Source organism: Urocitellus parryii, chromosome 3 (assembly GCF_045843805.1).
Source record: "Urocitellus parryii isolate mUroPar1 chromosome 3, mUroPar1.hap1, whole genome shotgun sequence".
NCBI lineage: Eukaryota > Metazoa > Chordata > Mammalia > Rodentia > Sciuridae > Urocitellus > Urocitellus parryii.
In genome coordinates this window covers 12,684,778-12,703,929 of record NC_135533.1, presented here as the reverse complement: position 1 = coordinate 12,703,929, position 19,152 = coordinate 12,684,778, and the positions used below count along the sequence as shown (strand labels likewise).

Below are 19,152 nucleotides of genomic sequence, written 5' to 3'. Positions count from 1 at the left end.
CACTAATATTCTGTAGTGTGCTTTAATTGCTATTAAAAACAATACAAATTTGGAAAATAAATAAGCTTTGGGTTTAGAATTGTTTTATCCATACACCGATGATTCCAGGAGTGGACTGCTATGATTTGAATCTTCAGTGTCTCCCAAAGGCCCATGTGTAGAGACATGGTTTAATAGTTTGACACTATTAAAGGTGTTAGAAACTTAAAGAGGCAGAGCTGTTGGGAGATTTTAGGGTCATTGGGTGTGTGCCCTTGAAAGGGATTGCGGGTCTTCTTTGTCACAGTCTTTTTTGCTTCCCAGGCATGATTCAGCATTTTGCTTCACCATGTTCCTACTGATGATGCTGGACATTGGGATCTTTTGATCTGATGACAATGGAAGCAAAATTCAATCAGGGGGATAAACACATGAGTAAGGATTTTATTTGGGCCAAGATCCAGAAATACATCCATCTGCCTTTTGTCTCTATGGTGGTCTCTGTCCCACTACCATGATGTGACATCATAGGCCCAAAGCAATGGGACCATTTGAGCATGGACAGAAACCTCTAAAACTGTGAGTAAAATAACCCAATTCTCTTTATAAGTTTGTTTCATGTATTTATTATAGTAAATGAAATCTAACACAGAAAAGTGGTACTGAGAAATGAAGTTATTTTTGCTATTCTTACTATACCTGGTGATGTGGAAAAATCTTTGGGATTGGTTCACAGGAAGAATTTAGAAAAAATTGAGAAGTGGGCAAGAGATGGTCTAGAATGCTGTAAGTGCAGCTTAACAGATGATTTTGGTGAGGACTCCAAAGGTCAGAATGATGATTGGAATGAGGACAGTAAAGACTGTTGATGAAGTTTTAGATGAAAATGAAGACTTTCTTGGGAATTAGATTAGAGGACACACTTGCTCCACTGTGAAAAAGAATTTGTATATGTTTTGTTCAGGCTACTTTGTGGGAGGCTAAGCATAAAGAAGATAAAAAAAATATTTTACCGAATATATTTTAAGGCAACAAAACTGGTATTATTGGCTACTTTAGCCAAATTTTCACTGAGAAAGAGGAGCAAAAAGTTGCAGATCAAAAAGTTTGAAAAAATTGCAGCTTTGTGAAAAAAAGGAGTACATGTAAAGTGCAGCCAAGGAAGGTACAGTTACTCTGGAGACTGGCACCCATAAAACAAAACCTAGTGTTCTAGTACCAGGATAACAGGAAAGATGCCTGGAAAACATCTTGGAAATTGGCAGCAAAGCTGAAGGCATCATAGGCTCAAAAAAGTAGAAATGGAAATTTGTTTCAGAGGCATTCCAGGAAGAGTCTTTTGAGAAAAGATCCTGGGACACCTTTATACCTAAAAGCACCTGGGAAATCACTTCCCTAAGATTTTTTTCTCCAAACAAATTGTTCAAAACCTGTGCAGCTATGGTTCCAGCAAGCCCAGGTACAGCTTGTGCTGGTGGTAGACCTTCACATCATTCACAAGGTGCTGGTTTTGCAGGCCTGTAGAATGCGAGTTATGGGATCATAGAGACCTCTCAAGATTTCAAAGGAAAGTCTGAGAGACCAGGCCATGTGTTATGGGGTTAGAGGTCCCATAGGCAGCCTCTGATAGGGTGGTACTTGGAGCTTTAAGAGTGAAGCAGAAAGCTGTAATAGAGACTCCATTAAGTTAGAGATGACAGAAATGCGGAAAGTCTGCTAAGAGAAACCAAAGGTAGTGTACAAGGTCGACCTGAGGCATGGTCATGGGGCTGCAGCCAACAAGGGAGTTGTTGAGAGTTCACATCCCACCAGAATGTGCCCTGGATACTGATCATAGAGCTATAGGATTTAATGTTTGCTGTCCTGATTTTATGTCTTGCTTCGGTCCAATCTTTCCTTGATATTTTCTTGTTATTCCTTTATGGAATGAGAATATTTACTGTATGCCTATCTCACTGTTATGTCTTGGATGTATGTACCTTTTCTTTTGATTTTTAGCGGGTCTCAAAGCTGAATTTGCTTGAATCTCAGAGGAGACATTGGGCTTGAAATTTTGAACAATGCTCATGGAGTTAAGACTTTGAAGATGGGTAAGGATTGAGTGACTTTGCATTGTAAGAATGAAATGAACCTATAGGAACCAGGGGGAAAATGCTATGGTTTGATTTTTGAATGTCCCTCAAAGGCTTTTATATTAGAGGCATGGTCCTGTGGTTTTCACTATTGGGAGGTGGTGGAAACTTTAAAAAGTGAGGCTTATTAGGAGTTCTTTGAGTCACTGGGGGTATACCCTTAAAGGGGATTGTGAGACCCTGAACTCCTGTCTTTTACTCTGCCAGTAGTTCCCCGCATGATGTGCCACCAGAATTCCAAACAATGGTGCTGCTTGATCATGCTTGGACTGTGATCTAAAACTTTGAGTCGAAATAAACCTCTACTCATTATAAGTTGCTCATCTCAGAACTTGTTATAATAGTGGAAAGCTGACTAACACATAGGTGTTATGATTGCTTTTCTGGCATCCACTCTATCTTACCTCTGTTGTGATAAAATCACTTCAAGGGGTATGACTTGCTTGACATAATCTTATAGAAATGAGATCTTTATTTGCTGGATATATGATGAAATTTGGTTATTAAACATAAATAACATGATTGAGAGAACTTCACAATGAGTACTTTTCTAGGCAGTGTAGCTTGTGAATGAGATATCAGAATCACTGCTGTCATCTTGTAGTCATTGAGAATCTTATCCAAGGATGAAGCATACTCACAGAGAAATTAGGATGAGAAAATTGTCCATAAATATAGCTGAAGTCCTCATGAATCTGTACCAGAATCTAGGTCTTCTTAATAGATAGTTGTATGTAAATCATCTAATCAATATCTCTCAGTGTGTAGGACAATTTGAGTTGGGTGTTCTGTTGCTTATAACTAAAAAAGTCTCAAATGATGCAGTTTTTAAAATCTTTTCTATCTCTGCCAGAAATTGAAATCAATGCTTGCTAGGTGTTTTATATATTTATTCTTATTAATTTTTATGGAATATTGTGAGGTCAGATTTATTGGACACAAAACTTCTACATTGCATCAGAAGATGAACTGCCTTCTTCCATCCTTCCTCTTAGACCACACTGTTGTTTCTTTTCTGGACTTCCCAAGCTGGTGGGAGTCTGAGCTAAAGCTCTGGGCATGACTGGCTCTCATATCTATAATCTGAGCCTAACCATGCCAATCTAAATATGCTGCTCTCTAATGTGTATAAAAAGGCACACTTGCAGACTTTGGTTTGCTTCCTGACTGACTGTCAAGGAGAAGATTATATTGTAATGAAGTCTGAGTAGTTAAATCCTGGGGGTGAACTTGTTCAATGAGAAATGAGAAAGGAAGGGACAATAAACTTCCACTGTTATTTCTCTGTGATGGGTTGCTCTGAGATGTGGCTTTGACTTTTACGTCTTCCTATTGCTTTGTTTCATGTCTCTCTTTGCTTCACTCTCACTTCTTCTTTACCCTTACTTCTCTGGATTTGTAATTTTCAAATGGTGTCAGTTCTTTAATTCTTGCCTTTGCTTCCAAAAAATCATCTTTATATCAGTGAAGTAACCAAAGTTCATGATTTACTTGTTTGAAATCAGCTAGGAACAGTCCTTGTATTTGAATTTTAAGGTCCAAAACTCTTTCCACTCTAAACCTTTAAAAAAGTACATTGGACAAGAGAAGATCTTCATTTATGTGAGGTAAAAGATGATGGGGATTGATATTTAGAATCAGATCTGGTTTCACAATCTAACACCACTATTAATTAGCTGTGTGTCTGAGGAAAAAAATTATTTAACCATTCTGAATCTCAATATTGTCATTCCAAAAAAGGGAATAATAATAGCTAGTAGTGACAGCACCTTGATGTTTGCCTGTAATCCCAGTGACGCAGAAGGCCGAGACAGGAGGATGGCGAGTTTCAGGTCAGCCTCAGCAATTTAGTGAGACCCTCAGCAATTTATCAAGATTCTATTTTAAAAAAGGACTAAGTATGTATCTCATTGGTAAAGCATCATGGGTTCAATCCCTAATACCCACCCCCTCCAAAAAAGAGGAAAAAAAGAAAAAATAAGCAAACAAAAAACTGGAAACTAAGGGCTCAGATTATGGGGTCAGGCTGCCAACAATTTAATCTTAGCTATATTACTTACAACTAATGAAAATCTAGAGTATATTGCGTAACCTCATGATCAAGAAATTAAATTTTTAGGTATATATTTGTATCAACCTTAAAAATAAAGAGAAGACAGTAAAAGACCTTGTCCCTGAAATGTCCCTTTCCCAAAGAACTGGTCAAGTTAAGGGGCAATAAGAGTTTATATGGACTGGAATGTCCAGATAAATATGGTTTTGATGGACAATGACTCTTTCTTATATACATCGTAAGCATGTATAGTATAATCTGTAGAACTGCTTTCTTGCATGCAGGCCAGGACAGCTGCTTTGGAGGAATGCTGGTTATGCAAGGAACAAAGCAGACTAAACAAACTAATGATGTCCCTGCTTCTGTAGAATAACTTATAAACCCCTGTCTGTGGTACCTGGTGTAGAACCGAGGGCACCGTAGAGAGGACAAGTACCATTCATCTTGCTGGTTGCTACTAGACAAAGTTTTGAGAGGGACGGAGACACAATTTTCTGTAGCAGTATCTTGAGGGATGGAGGCATTATTTGGTGAAGCAACTTAAGGAATGGAGATGCTGTCTAGCCTGTCACCACTGGACCCTCCCTGTAAACATTTTTCAATAGACCTTATGCCTTGCACGGCATAACTGATGTTTTCTTTGATCTCTCAGCACCCTCTCCCACTATTCTAGTGCAGCTGGACTGTGGGCAGGACAATACACAAAAGAATTGACAGCAAAGTCCTGAAGAAACATACTTCTGTGTTCCTAGAAGCATTATTTATAATAGCCAAAACATGTAAGCAACCTAAGTGCCCACTGATGGATGAGTTGTTAAATAAAATACTATATATGTATATATTTATAAATATATATATAAATTTATATTTATTTTAAATAAAATACTATATATATTATATTATATATTTAAATATATTATATATTTATATTTATTTAAATATATTATATATATTTAAATATATATTTATATATTTAAATAAAATACTATATGTATATTTATATATATATATATATATATATATATATATAAATATAACTGTTATTCATCCTTGAAAAGGAAGGAAATTTTGACATATGGATAAAGTTTAACTAAGTGAAATAAGAAAGTCACAAAAAAGACAAATACTGTATGATTTCACTTGTATATGGTACATAGAGGGGGCATATTCATAGAGAAAGAAAGTAGAGTGGTAGCTGCCTGAGGTTACTGTAGAGCAGGGAGTGGAAGTTAGGGTTTAGCAGTCATGGAGTTTCAGTTTTGCAAGATGAAAAGAGTTCTGGGGATTGATGGCACAGCAACCTGAACATGTTTGATGCTTCTAAACTGCATACCTAAAAATAATAAAATTAATGCTATATGTACTTTAACACAATTAAAAAAAGAACATGAAATTTCTTTGTGCAGGTGAAATGCAGGGAGTTGGGAATAGCTATGAGAGCCCATGTGAGGCATTTCTGTTCACTTTTTAACTCGTTCCTAGTTTTATAAATTTTGTTCTTTCTCTGGCCCAAGATAGTCTTTCCTTTCTTGCCTGGATAGTCTTCTCTCTGTGAGGGAAATTCTGACCTAGACAAGGAGAAACCATGAATTCATGAAGTCAGGGAAAGATTCAGTTGAGTATTCAAGACACCAACCTGTTTTCTGATGTCCAATATGGCCTTAGTTAAAACCAGAGACTATTTGTAGGAATGATCTAGGATCTGATTTAAGAAAGTTGGTTCTGAAAATAGTCCTGAGAGAAAGTGTCTGATACATTCTGCTTGAATTTCCTCATCTGCTAGTAGCTTTCGTTCACATTTCCGCAGATCTTGTCACTTGATCCAATACAGATTCTCCAAAGATAAGATTCCTGGGTAGCTTCAGCACAGTTTGTATGTGGATAAGGACCTTTGGAATGTGTCCTTACTTCACTCTGTGATTACTGAGTCTTGATTTGTTTTTGTCATTTTTAGGATCTTGGCAGGTTTAACACTGAAATATTAACATCATCTGGAAAAATGGATGAATCCAATATAATCTCATTGCAAATGATTATAAATTGATATAAAAATCATGTAATTTTTTGAGGGACAATATGATAAAAGAAAAGTTTAACTTAGTTGTTTTAAATTATATACTTATAAAAATTTAAAAGTGTGTATGTGAGGATTATATTGTAGTGAAAAAGAAAAACCTTGGAAACAATTTTAAATAGAGAAATGGGTAAAAAATGCCATGTTCTTAAAGGAAATAGTAAGAAATTAGTTTAAATGATGCTGCATTAAGAGATTACAATGGGTCTGTCTGTACAGTTTCTTGTAGGAGATTGGCAGGAGATTGGCAGAAAGATTGGCAGGAAGTTCTCATTTCAGTTAACCTTGTGCAGATCCTAGAAATGACACTGACATATGAGGAGTCACTAATCATATTGTGATATAAGAACACATCACAGAGGTCTTCATTCCCATGGAAACTGTGACAGATGCTGCTCAGAGTGTTTCTGTGTTAGCATCGACTTGCTGGCCTCTGAGCAGCAGTGTTGGTTGTGTGATGACTATTGGAGAAATGTGAAGGCTGCTACAAATGAGGAAATCTGAGGAGGATGGGGCTCTGTGAGAACCCTTATTGCATAAATGACTTCTTTAATTCAGGGCATGGTTCAGTTTAATAGACACCCTTCAAGCATTGTTTTAGGCCCCACTGGTTGAGTAGGTAATTCAGAAGTAGTAAGGATTATGAAACAGCAAAAACCCATTTGGAAAGAATGTTTTCAGGTTCTTTAAAGTTTAGTATGTGCCTATGCTATGATCCAGCAATTCTGCTCTTAGGAATTTACTTAAGAAGAATGAAAATATATCTTCACAAAGACTTCTGATAGAATGTTCACAGCAGTTTAATTCCTTGAGCTAATGACTGCATAAAACCAATATTTGTGAATGAGAGAATGGTATAGTTGATCCTCATTATTCAGAGGTTTACATCTATGAATTTACCTACTCACTAAAATTTGTTACCTCAAAGTCAATACTTGTAGTTCTTCCAAAAGCATTTGCTGATATGTGCATATTTGCACATAACTGTGAAAAAGTCGAGTCATCTGGTGCATACATTCTCAACTGAGGTGGAAGGAGGCAATGCTTTACCTCCTTGTTCCTGTTTGCGTACTATAAACAACTATCCTTTTCATGGTTCAATGCTATTTTTTCCTGGGTATTTTTTTGTGTTTTTTTCTTTGTTAGTGACTATGTTATCTAAAATATAACATAGTGCCAAGAGCAAGACATCAAAGGATGCATACTGTCTGATTCTATCATATAGTGCTTTAAAATAGCCCCAAATAATCATTTAAAGGAATCCCAACAGTGATTGACTTAGTACAAGGGGGTTAACTGGGAAAGATTGCAAAGAAATTGTAGCTGTATTTTTCCCTTTATGTATTATTGAATTCTATTGGCTCCTTTTTTTACTCGGAATTTTTATATTTATGTCTAAGTTTTACCCTTAGTTTTCCTCTATTATAAAGTCTTTGTCAGGTTTTAGCACCATGCTAATTTCAGTCATCATAAAAAATTTTAGTCATATTTTTCTATTTTGTGGAAAATTTGCGTATTCATCACTGGGAGCACTTAGAAGTTGCTTTTGTGGGAAAGTTTTTAATTACAGGTTATGGTAGGCTGAATTAATGCCCTTTGCCCTGCCACCTAAAGAGAGCCACATTCTAATCCATGAACCTGTGAATTTACTGGAGTCCTTGGCCATAGACCTGACTCTGGGGATCTTAACAAATCAGATCTGGCCACCTGCTGCCTTGAAAGCAAAAACTGATGGTGAAACAGGAAAGGAGCCTATTTCAGTTTGGCCAGATTGGGAAGACAGCTGGTCCAGAAAACTATCTTTCCAGTTCTGACAACATCTCCAAGATTATATTCTTGATTATTTCTTCCTTGACTCTCCCAAATGGTTAGGAACAGTTGGGAATCCTTGCTCTTGCATTCTCAATGTGATGGTTAATTTCATGTTTCAACTTGACTTAGGCCACTGGGCCCCAGACTGAACATTGTTTCTGGATGTGTCTGTCTGAGATGGTGTTTACTGAATGCAATTATTATTTAAGTTGGTAGACTTAGTAGTCCCACTCAGTGGGTGGGCATCATTCAATCATTGGGGCCTGAATAAAACAAAAAATGGAGGGAAGAAAAGTTTCCTAAAGTAACGATGCTTGAACTGGTATATCTCATATCACTTTTTACTGACCTGGGACTCAGATTTACCCCATTGACTTCTCTAATGCTAAGTCTTTAAACTTGGATAGAATTATACTTTCACCTTTCCTGGTCCTAAGGTTTCAGGTGGCAGACAGATCATGGGATTTCTCAGCCTCCATGATGGTATGAGAAAATTCCTCATGACAAAAATATTTTTTGTATATATTACCTATTGGTTTTGTTTACTGGAGAGCTCTGATTCAAATACCTTCATATATCATAGAACTTTCTTATGGTTTGGATATGAGGTGTTCAACAAAAGCTCCTGTGTTAATAAAGGAATGTTTGGAGGTGAAATGGTTGGCCTATGAGAGCTAAAATCTAATCTGTCTATCCTAGTTTGAATGGACTGGGTGGTGAATTCAGGTAGGTGGGGCATGGCTAGAGGAGGTAGGTCACTGAGGATGTAACCTATAAGGTGCAACTTCCCTGTGGTCCCTTTCCCTTACTTGTCCTCTGCTTTTTGATCTCACCATGAGTTTAGCAGTTTTCTTCTGCTGATCCCTTCCCCCATGATGTACTGCTCTCCTTGGGCTAAAAGCAATGGAGTTGGCTGTGCACTGAAATCTCTGAAACCGTGAACCCCAAATAAATTTTCCCTCCTTTATGTTGCCTTGTTGGATATTTTTGTCATAGTGATGAAAAGCTAGTCAAAATACACTGTACAAGCTAGGTGTGGTGACATAGGCCAGTAATCCAAGTGGCTTGGGAGACTTAGGCAAGAGAATTGTGAATTGAAAGTCAGCCTCAGCAAAAGTGAGGTGCTAAGCAACTCAGTGAGACCCTCAGTGAGACCCTAAAAAAAATTACAAAATAGGCTGGGGATGTGGCTCAGTGGTCAAGTGCTCCTGAGTTCAATCCCAGTACCCCCACTAAATACACTTGTACATTATTAAACCTGGATTATTTAAGCCACTGTATTATAATTATTAACATGTTCATAGTTAGGATTGAGCTCTTTAAGAACTGGTACTATATTTAATTATATCTTCTCATCTCCACTGTAGGGAAAATTAACTAGCATTTGGTAGCATTCAATAAATGTTAATAGATTATGGATTCAGTTGTTTAAAGACATGAAAAAATGACTTTAAAAGTAGTCTACCTTACTTGTAGATGAAGAAATGCCATAAACATAACTTGTTTTTTTAACAAAACATTTAAAAACAATATTACCTTTCTAAAGAAGATGTAAAGAGTAACTTGATAAAAAGAGTATTATTAATTAGATTTTCACTGGTTTGGATACACTATTGCAATCAGATACTGACTAATAATTCACTGTTGTATAAAGTGCAATTTCTAGTGAAAGTCCTAGAGGTCAAACTTTATTTTTTTTTCCTTTTTTTTTGTTGGTTGTTCAAAACATTACAGAGCTCTTGACATATCATGTTTCATACATTAGATTCAAGTTGGTTATGAACTCCCATTTTTACCCCAAATACAGATTGCAGAATCACATCTGTTACACGTCCACATTTTTACATAATGCCCTAATTAGTAACTGTTGCATTCTGCTACCTTTCCTATCCCCTACTATCCCCCCTCCCCTCCCCTCCCATCTTCTCTCTCTACCCCATCTACTGTATTTGTCAAACTTTAATTCTATACCGTTAATGTGATAAGGGGTTACTTTCATTATAAATAGTCGTCAGACTTACTGTGGAGAGGAGAATAGAGAAAGTTATCCCTAGAAAGTTAAAACTAAATCCTGAATGGGAAATACTGAGAATAGGTCCAAGCCTGGTGGGTCAGAGCACTGACAGTGAAGATCAAAAGGAAGGGGCTTAAAAGTGCCAGATGCCTGAGGCATCAGTTTGGGAAACACTTGGGAGGCACTTTGAAGTGGGATGTGAATAGTGGGAACCTTGAACATGAAGGGAAAGTAAGAGGTGAAAACTTAAGAGGTGAAAACTTAAAGAGTCTTACAAAATATAAGAATTTAAAGGAAGTGTGAACTCATTCACTCCAAAATAGCATTATTTATTAACGAATATGCAAAATTTGATGCACATTTTGTCTACTAACAAAAACCATTAAGAACTTCTAGTAAGAAACATGGAAAACTGTCCAGACAATGAAATTCCCTGTGTAGAAAAAAGTCTTCTTGCTGAATCAGGAAATTCCAAAATACTTTAAAGCAATAAAAAATAATAAACATATAACACCTATAACACACTAGAATGAAAGGGCAAAAGTAAAAATTTCCATTCAAAGATATTTACCAAACAACTTCAAAAATTGAAGAAAATTCTAAAATAAATCTCCAACATGAATTAACCACAATCAAAAAGCATTTACCAATATGAAACAACTTTGAAAGTCAGAAAAAGTTTAAAAAACTCAGAATAGAAGTGTATAAAAACATGAGTGTGAAAAAAATGTTAAGTGAGTTAAGGGAAATTGAAAAGCAGTCAAAACTATCTCAGAAACAACATGACCAAGAAGGGCAACATTTGAGTGAGAATATGAAAAACTGAGAAGAGGAATGAATACAATTTAAAAAAAGGAAGCAAAAATAAGATTAAAAAGAGAAATGATTAATTACTGGAAATGAGGTAGATTAAAACTAATTAAAAAGAAGTATAATCAGTTGCAACCCATGAATCTTGATGGGAGCCTTGATTTTAAAAAATTGTAAATGAATGCATTTGGAAATCATTTTGGAAAATTTGAGTTTAAAATATACATTTTATAATATTGAAGTAATGTTAATTTTCTCATGCAAGTTAATGATATTGTTGTAGTATAGAAGAATGTCCTTGCTTAACAGAAAGCATCTTCTCAATATCAGAAGCATAGTAGTAGATACTTAATACCTGTTATTCCTTTAACTAACCAGAATTCAAATGAATTAAGAGCACAAAAATTCACCAATCTCTAAAAGTCACTTAGATTACTTTGGCAATAATTTAGTCATATATGAAATTGAAGTCAACTCAGATCTTCAGCTTTTGAGAAACTATAAAACAACTGGACCCCGAGAGTTGGCCAATCAGGATATTGAAACGTCAGGATTCCATGGCATGATTATTGGGATTAAAATATTTTGTATAGAAATTTTAAGGTCTTAGTTCGATTATATTAAATAACTATTATATGTAATTCAGAAGGAAGAAATTGGACATTTAGTTGGATTAAGATTTGACAATAAAGTTGAACAAAAGGAGCTCCCTCCTACCACTGTTTGCCATGCCCAGTGATGGCTGAGCCAGTTTCAGTTCCCACCAATTAGTAACATCTTGGGGAAGGTTTCCACACTAGGTGAGAGATGGGCCTGGATGATCTCCATAGTATCTTCTAATTTGTAGTCTAACTCAGCCATACCACTCTCATGTTTGGAAATGTAATTCCTGGATGCCATTCTGCCAAAATATCAGAATCCTTAGGTTCCATCTAGCAAGGTGGATTTCATATTTTTGCCTGTTATGCAAATGCAACTCCAGGGTCTCTCACAAGACATTACATATATCAATGGTATCTGGCCAATAAAGAGAAAATATGAAAGGATCAAAAAATCTAAGAATCATTGTCATCATTACAGGTTTTTTCCCAGCCTCCAACACCCCTTCCCTACAATTCTAATGAAGTTATAAAAGCTGAACATTTTGGTCTGTTTTACTTAGTAAATTAATATGAAGCTCAAGTTCAGATTCCCCGGGGGAGTCTACCTTGAGGATTGTCTTGAGAAGAAGGACTTGGAAATCACCAAGGAAAAGAATTTTAGAGAATGAATAGCAAATGCTTCATAAAATATTTCTTAACTAGGGTCCTTCAGGCCCTAAGATTAGGAAAACATCTTTCTAATAGGTCCCTAATATATTTTTATTTTATATTAGTCTAACTATGAGGGTTGTTTCTGTGTGATATTGTGTGATAACTGGGCAATTGTTTATGCTAAATCAAATTTCCAAAACCCAAAAGTCAAGAACTTCATCACTTGAGAAAGGGAGAGCAAGAAAAAGTTTTTGTGCTTAATTTGTGATGAGAAGGTTATGATTAAGAGGTTGGGAGAGTTGTAGGAGAATCTCTCAAGAGAGAAATCTGAGTGATTTTATGTCCTGACATATTAATAGAAGCCTAGTAAACTTTTGTCCTTTCTAAGGAGAAGATAATTGTTTTAATTCCTTACAAAGTTTTCAAAGTGAGGAAATAATTAGTCTCTTGGGAGTTTATCAGTGCAGAAGAACATTTCAGGTGGAGGAAAATGTTTTCCTGACAGAGATGCCTCCCATATTGCTGCAAGTGATAGAATATCACTCCTTTCTTATGGCTAAATGAAATTTCATTTGAATATATAACACATTTTCTTTACTTATTCCTTTGTTGATGGAGATCTAGATTGATTCCATATCTAAGCTTTTGTGAATAGGCATGGACATGTAGGTATCTGTTGGTATATTGATCTTATTTTCTTTGAATAGGTACCTAGGAGAGGGATGGCTGGATCATATCATAGATCTATTTTTATTTTTTGAGGAATCTTTATATTATTCTCCATATTGACTATATTAATTTATATTCCTACCAACATGTATGAATTCTCTTTTTTTTCCTTATTTTTTCCAGCATGTACATTATGTCTTTTTAATAATAGCCATTTTAACTGGGGTGAGATGATATCTCACTGTGGTTTTTATTTGCACATCTCTGATGGATAATGATGTTGTACATTTTTTTTCATGTAATTGTTGGCCATTTGAATATCTTCTTTTGAGAAATGTTCACTTTTATCATTTGCCCATTTTTAATTGGATTATTTATATTTTCTGCAGCAAAATGTATGGAACTAGAGGACATTATGTTAAGTGGAAAAAGTCAGACACAGGAAGAAAAATACTTTTCTAAAGTTGATCTAAATGTAGAATAATTATTACTAGAGATTGGGAAGGGAGAGAAGAAGAAATCGAGGGAGAATTGAATTATCGTGCCAAAACATGAATAGAAGTAATAAGTTTTAATGTTGTACAGCACAGTGGGGTGATTATCATTGATGATAAACTAGAAGGGAGAGACTCAAGGCTCCAGAGTAACGTTAAGGAAATGGAAAATTTAATTACTCTTACTTGATCAATACACATTTTATACACATATTAAAACATTACATTGTATTTCATAAATATGTTCAACTATTATGTTGAAATTTAAAGGAGATAAGAATGTTAATTCACTACCCTGATTTGATCATTCCACATTGCATATATACATCGGATTGTCACACTATATGCTATAAGTATGTATAACTGAAATAATAATAATTAATTTAAAAAGAGATGCCTCCAAACATTTACAGATGCTCCAAGATGGAGAAATATCCATCTACTTTCTATTGGCATTTAGAGAAGACCCTAAATTAAAAATTTAGCAGTCATATGTTAACTAGAGATTAATATCCATAGGTTCTATTCCTAAAAAATTCGTGTGTGTTCACATAAGCACTCATACATACTCACATGTACCCCATCTTTCCACCTCCAAGCTCAACAGCAGAAGCCTTGGGTTAGTGAGTATCAATGCACTTTAGACATGCATGCTTTAAATTGTGAGAGAATCCTTTTATAATTATAATGTCAATGGTGCTGATGTCTGAAGAGACCTAATCTCATTCCTTTTGCCATTTGGGGCACATTATTGCATCTATTCTCTATTTTCAAATCCTAACCCATTTGCAAGGTTCAATCTAGTTTAAGAAAACTGCGAATCTTCCAAAGCTCTGTGGCCTGAGTTATTCCTATAGCATTCTTTCCCATGACTCTGGGATCACCAAAGAGATTTTAAAGGAGATACTTTTCCTACATTTGTTATTTCTTTATTACTTTCCACATCTCCCCTACAGAAGATCCAGATCCAGATCCAGGACATTCTCCCCTCTGGCCCAAATTAGATCACATTACTTCATCTGAGTGCTATAGTAGCTCCCATATGGCCTAATAAATCTGGGATTAGAAGGCCCATCTGTCTGTTTCTCAGGAATCTTGGTCCTCAATGGTGCTTTATCCCCTGCCTTCTAATCCCAAATCTTTTATTTACTCAATAAATCATGTATGCCTTCATAGATTTGTAAAAATAGAAATATTTGATTCTTTAGATTATAATCCAAACTATATTATGCAATTTATTACTCAAATTGTTCCACTTTTTACATTGAGAGCTGAGTATTTACGTCCCTTCAAAATTCATATATTGAAATGTAATCTCCCATGTGATAAGTGTTTGGAGGTGGGATCTTTGGGAGGTGATTATAAGAGATCCTGAAATCCCCTTTTCTCCTTCTGCTATCAGCTGATAACAAATCTGCCAACACCTTGATCTTGAAGTTCCCAGCCTCCAGAACTATGATAAATAAATTTCTGTTATTCACAGGCCATCAAATCTATGGTGTTGTATTGTAGTAGCCTGAAATGACTAAGAGGGGGGGGCTTTTCAGGTTGGATCCTGCACCCCTTTGACAGAAGTGAACACCTTTGTAATCACCCCCCTCCCCCAGATCAAGAAATAGAACTTTGTTAGCCTTAGAAGCCCATCCATGGGTCCTGTTCCAATTGTAGTCCTCATGTCCTTAGTTGCAACTATGATCTCAACTTTTAAGTATTTACCTCCTCATATTACTTAATCATGCAAAGTGAAATAAGCCAATCCCCAAAAACCAAAGGTCAAATGTTTTCTCTGATATTTGGATGCTAACATATGATAAGGGGCAGGGAAGAATAGAAGTTCAGCAGACTGGGAATAAAGGGAAGGGAGTGGGGATAAGAATAGGAAAGACAGTGGAATGAATCTGATGTGACTTTCCTAGTACATATATGAATACACCACAGTGTATCTCAACATTGTGCACATCCACAAGACTGGTATCCTCATTAGAAAAAGATTATTGCTGTGGGTATATACGTGATTGCATGTGCAATGTAATTCTGCAACCTGTACACTCAGAAAAATGAGAAATTATATTCCATCTGATTCAAATGTATGCTATGTCAAGATTATTGTACTGTCATGTGTAACTAATTAAAACAAATTAAAAAAAAGAAAAAGATATACTCCATGTTTGTATAAATATGTCAAAATAGACTCAAAGTCTATTTTAATTAACAGATTCTCTCTATGGCACTTTCATTTCCTTCTAATATATTGATTGAAGAAGCCATATGTCTTGACATAAAACTTACATAACCTGGCTTTTGTTGATTCCATCCTTGTGATAACAGTTGAACATGTCTTTCTGTTCTTGCATTGCTTTCTGTGAGTAGTTAGTTTCAGAGGCTTGATCCAATTTTGGTCTGATTAATAATAAATATCATCTTTGAAGGTGACTATGTTTTAAAATATTATTATAAACTCTGATTTAAATGTATTTGATAGTTTTCAAATAATTGCAATTATTCTATTTTTTTGAAGTGCAACTTCATTGTTGGCCAGTGGAAGTTTTCTTCAATTGATTTCTTCATATTTTTTATGTGACTCTAGTAATTTTTGGTATCTGGTGTGATAAAATGTTCCAAATTCATCTTGTAGATTTTCTGTCCTAGATTTGGAACCACCCATTTCTTTTAGAAGCCCCACTTTCTCGTATCAGGAAATAGTATTGGAAGACCACACTCTGGGCCTAGGAATGCTCATTGTTAATAAATTACTAAATGTTCCTAGGATATTCTAGTGTACAGAGTCAGAAGATGTATGATAGGCAGATAGCCATGAGTCTATGTAAATTAGAATTCAATTATGAGGCTCTAGAGATTTTAACTAACCTTTTCTATATTTAGAATTAGAATATTCTGTAATTATTCATTTATTTTGTCTCATATACACAATAGTCTAAAATACTGTACTATTATGACCTATATGACTACTGAAAATGTTGAAGAACATTTTGTATATGCTCACTTCATTCTTTTATTTAAATTGTTATACAATATTTACATTGTCAGAGCTCATATCTAGTGCAAAAGATTATTGTTAATCTCCCCAGTGTAAATGGGCTTTTAAAACAATATGTACTAATATAGATCATGGAAGAAAAGATTAAATTCAAAAATAGCAAAATTAATATTTCTACATGACAAAAGATTTCATCTAAAAAGCAATAAAACCCCCAGATTTACAAAAGATATCTTCAACATACATATGATAATATAGTTCAGGTACACATAATATCTAAAGAATATTTCATTAAGAATAAATATATCATTACAAAATTGTTCAAGGCCCCCGGACAAGAAAAGTTCTCTACTCAGCTTTAAAAACACTATAAATTGTCTGGACTCACTAAAGATTCTTCTGCCAAGAAATTGTCTGTTACATTGAGACGCTTTCTTAAGAACTAGAGGCAGGATTATTTCTTTTGATTTTGAAATAAGACGTTATTATAAAATAGAACTCAAAGCAATATGAAGAGCAATTCTATAGTCTCTCTCCCAGCACTATTCCTGAGTCCCATTCCAATCATCATATCCGAAGGAAACCAATTTTCTGAGTTCCCTCCCAGACTTAACATATATAAGTATGAACAAAAACTAATTTATGCAACTATGTGCAAGTATGAACATAAACTAGTGTTTGCCTTTTTTCCATATAAAAAGCTAACACTTAAGCAAAACTTTCTGCTCTTTGCTTTATATATTAGACATCTTTTAATGACACAGAAAACATCCTATTCTTCTTAGAGTCTTGTGATATTCAACTGAATGGAAGTTCCACAATTATTTTTACAGTCACTTTGTGATGTTCATTTGGATTGCTGCCAAATTGTGTAATTACTTGTGTCATGATGTAGAAGTAGTCTCTAAATTATATCATAGAGTACAGAAGTATTAAGAATAATGGGTGTGAGAGGAACAGGGGCTAGGATAGGGAAATATTGGAACTGAGACATGGATTTAGGGGAGCTTAGTATAGTGCTGGAAGACAGTGTGGTAAACTTGGTTCTTATGAGAGAAGGGAGTAGAAAAAGGAATACAGAAATGAATCTGTAACCACTTAGAGACATGAAATGGAATCAGAAAAGAAAGTAGAAAGGACAGAGTATGGAATGGAGAAACTAAGGGAGCAATGAGGAGGAAGGTGCCCTGTCAGAACTGAAGAATGTGAAGCACAGGGCGAGGGATCAGAAGCTGCCTCCTCTGCTGTCCTCTCTGTATTCCCTCTTCAGCCCAGGAACATAGATTTGAATGTTCTAAAATGCATATATCCACACTTGCCAAATTTATTTTTTGAAATGTATTATGATTATACAAGTGTGTTCATTTAAAAAACAAGAGGGTTGGGGTGTAGCTCAGTGTAGCATGCTTGCCTAGCATACTTGAAGCCCTGGGTTTCATCCCCCAGAACAACACCACCAAAAAAGCCAAAATAATGATAATAAAGTGATCTCCCATGTAGGAACTATCTAGTTATAATTTTGAGTATGATCAGAACCATAGAATTCTCTTGTAGATGAGAATGAATATGATAAGAATTAGTATTTTTAGATTACTCAAGTCCATGGTAGATTGTCCCTAGGACAGAGCTAATCCTTTAGAAGTCGACAACAGCGTTTGATGCCATGCTGAAAGGCCTGTATGAATTTGTCATTGCGGAGGGTAAAGATGAAAGGGTTCAGGAAAGGGGTCACCACAGACACCAGCAGTGATGCTACCCTGTTGTACTCAGCCGCCTGCGTTTGCTTGGGTTTCACATAGAGGAACAAGCAGCTGCCATAGCCAATCACAACATAGGTAAAGTGGGAAGCACAGGTGGAGAAGGCTTTCCTCTGGCCCGAGGCTGAGGGGATCTTGAGGATGGTGGAGATGATGTAGGTGTAGGAGATAATAGTAGGGATCATAGAACCAATGATGATGAAAACAGCCATCAGAAAAAGAATAAATTCCATGAAAAGAGTATCATCACAGGATAGTTTGAGCAATTGTCCTCGGTCACAGTAAAAATGGTCTAGCAGATTTGATTCACAGAAAGTAAGCTGGAATGTGGCATAAACTGGCCAAATTTGAAAAAGGAATCCAAATACCCATGACACAATTACCATCCAGAAACAGGTGCGGCTATTCATGATGATATTGTACCTCAAAGGGTTACAGACAGCCACATAACGGTCCACAGCCATCACTCCTATTAATGCCAACTCTGAGCTTCCCAAAGAAAGGTACAAATATAATTGTACATAACATGCAGTCAAAGATATTATCTGAGTCTTTAGGAGTAGCAGTCCTTGGAGCATAAAAGGGACAGCAGTGGATGTGATCAGGATCTCCAGGACAGAGAGGTGGCCAAGGAAGAAATACATGGGGGATTGAAGATGTTTGTTGACACAGATGGTGATGATGATGACTGTGTTTCCCATTATTGTCACTGAGTAGAGGAAGAAGAAGGTAGCAAAAAGAATATAGTGTAGTTCTTTGGAGCCAGGGAATCCTAAGAGATAAAACTCAGTAGCACTCGAGTAATTCCCCAACATTTAGTTTTGAGCACTTCTTTATGCAATCTAGAGAACAAAAGATAGATAATGCTGCTACTGATCTCAAATACAGAATGAAATCCTATTATTTTCATCAAAATGGATGGGACTGGAAGACATGATGATAAGTGAAATAAGGCAGACACAGACAAGTACCATAAGTTTTCTCTCATACATGGAAGCTAAAAGAAGTCAACCTGAAAGTAAAATAGAGAATTCTAGAGCTTGGGGAGTATTGGAAAAGAGGTGATTGGATTAGATCAGTGCATGCTGTATGCATGAACGGAAATAT

The 19,152-nt window shown here is 35.7% G+C and overlaps 1 protein-coding gene across 1 annotated transcript; it reads right to left on the bottom strand.

The window, feature by feature from the left end:
- Positions 1 to 17,915: 17,915 nt before the first annotated feature.
- Positions 17,916 to 18,860, bottom strand: LOC113194340 (olfactory receptor 9A1-like). The gene has a single exon (XM_026405373.2). It carries the CDS (start codon positions 18,858 to 18,860, stop codon positions 17,916 to 17,918), a length of 945 nt encoding a protein of 314 aa, XP_026261158.2.
- Between the last annotated feature and the right edge of the window lie 292 nt (positions 18,861 to 19,152).

Coding starts and splice junctions, on each gene's coding strand:
- LOC113194340 (XM_026405373.2), bottom strand. CDS start 18,860: ATGTTGGGGAATTACTCGAGTGCTACTGAGTTTTATCTCTTAGGATTC.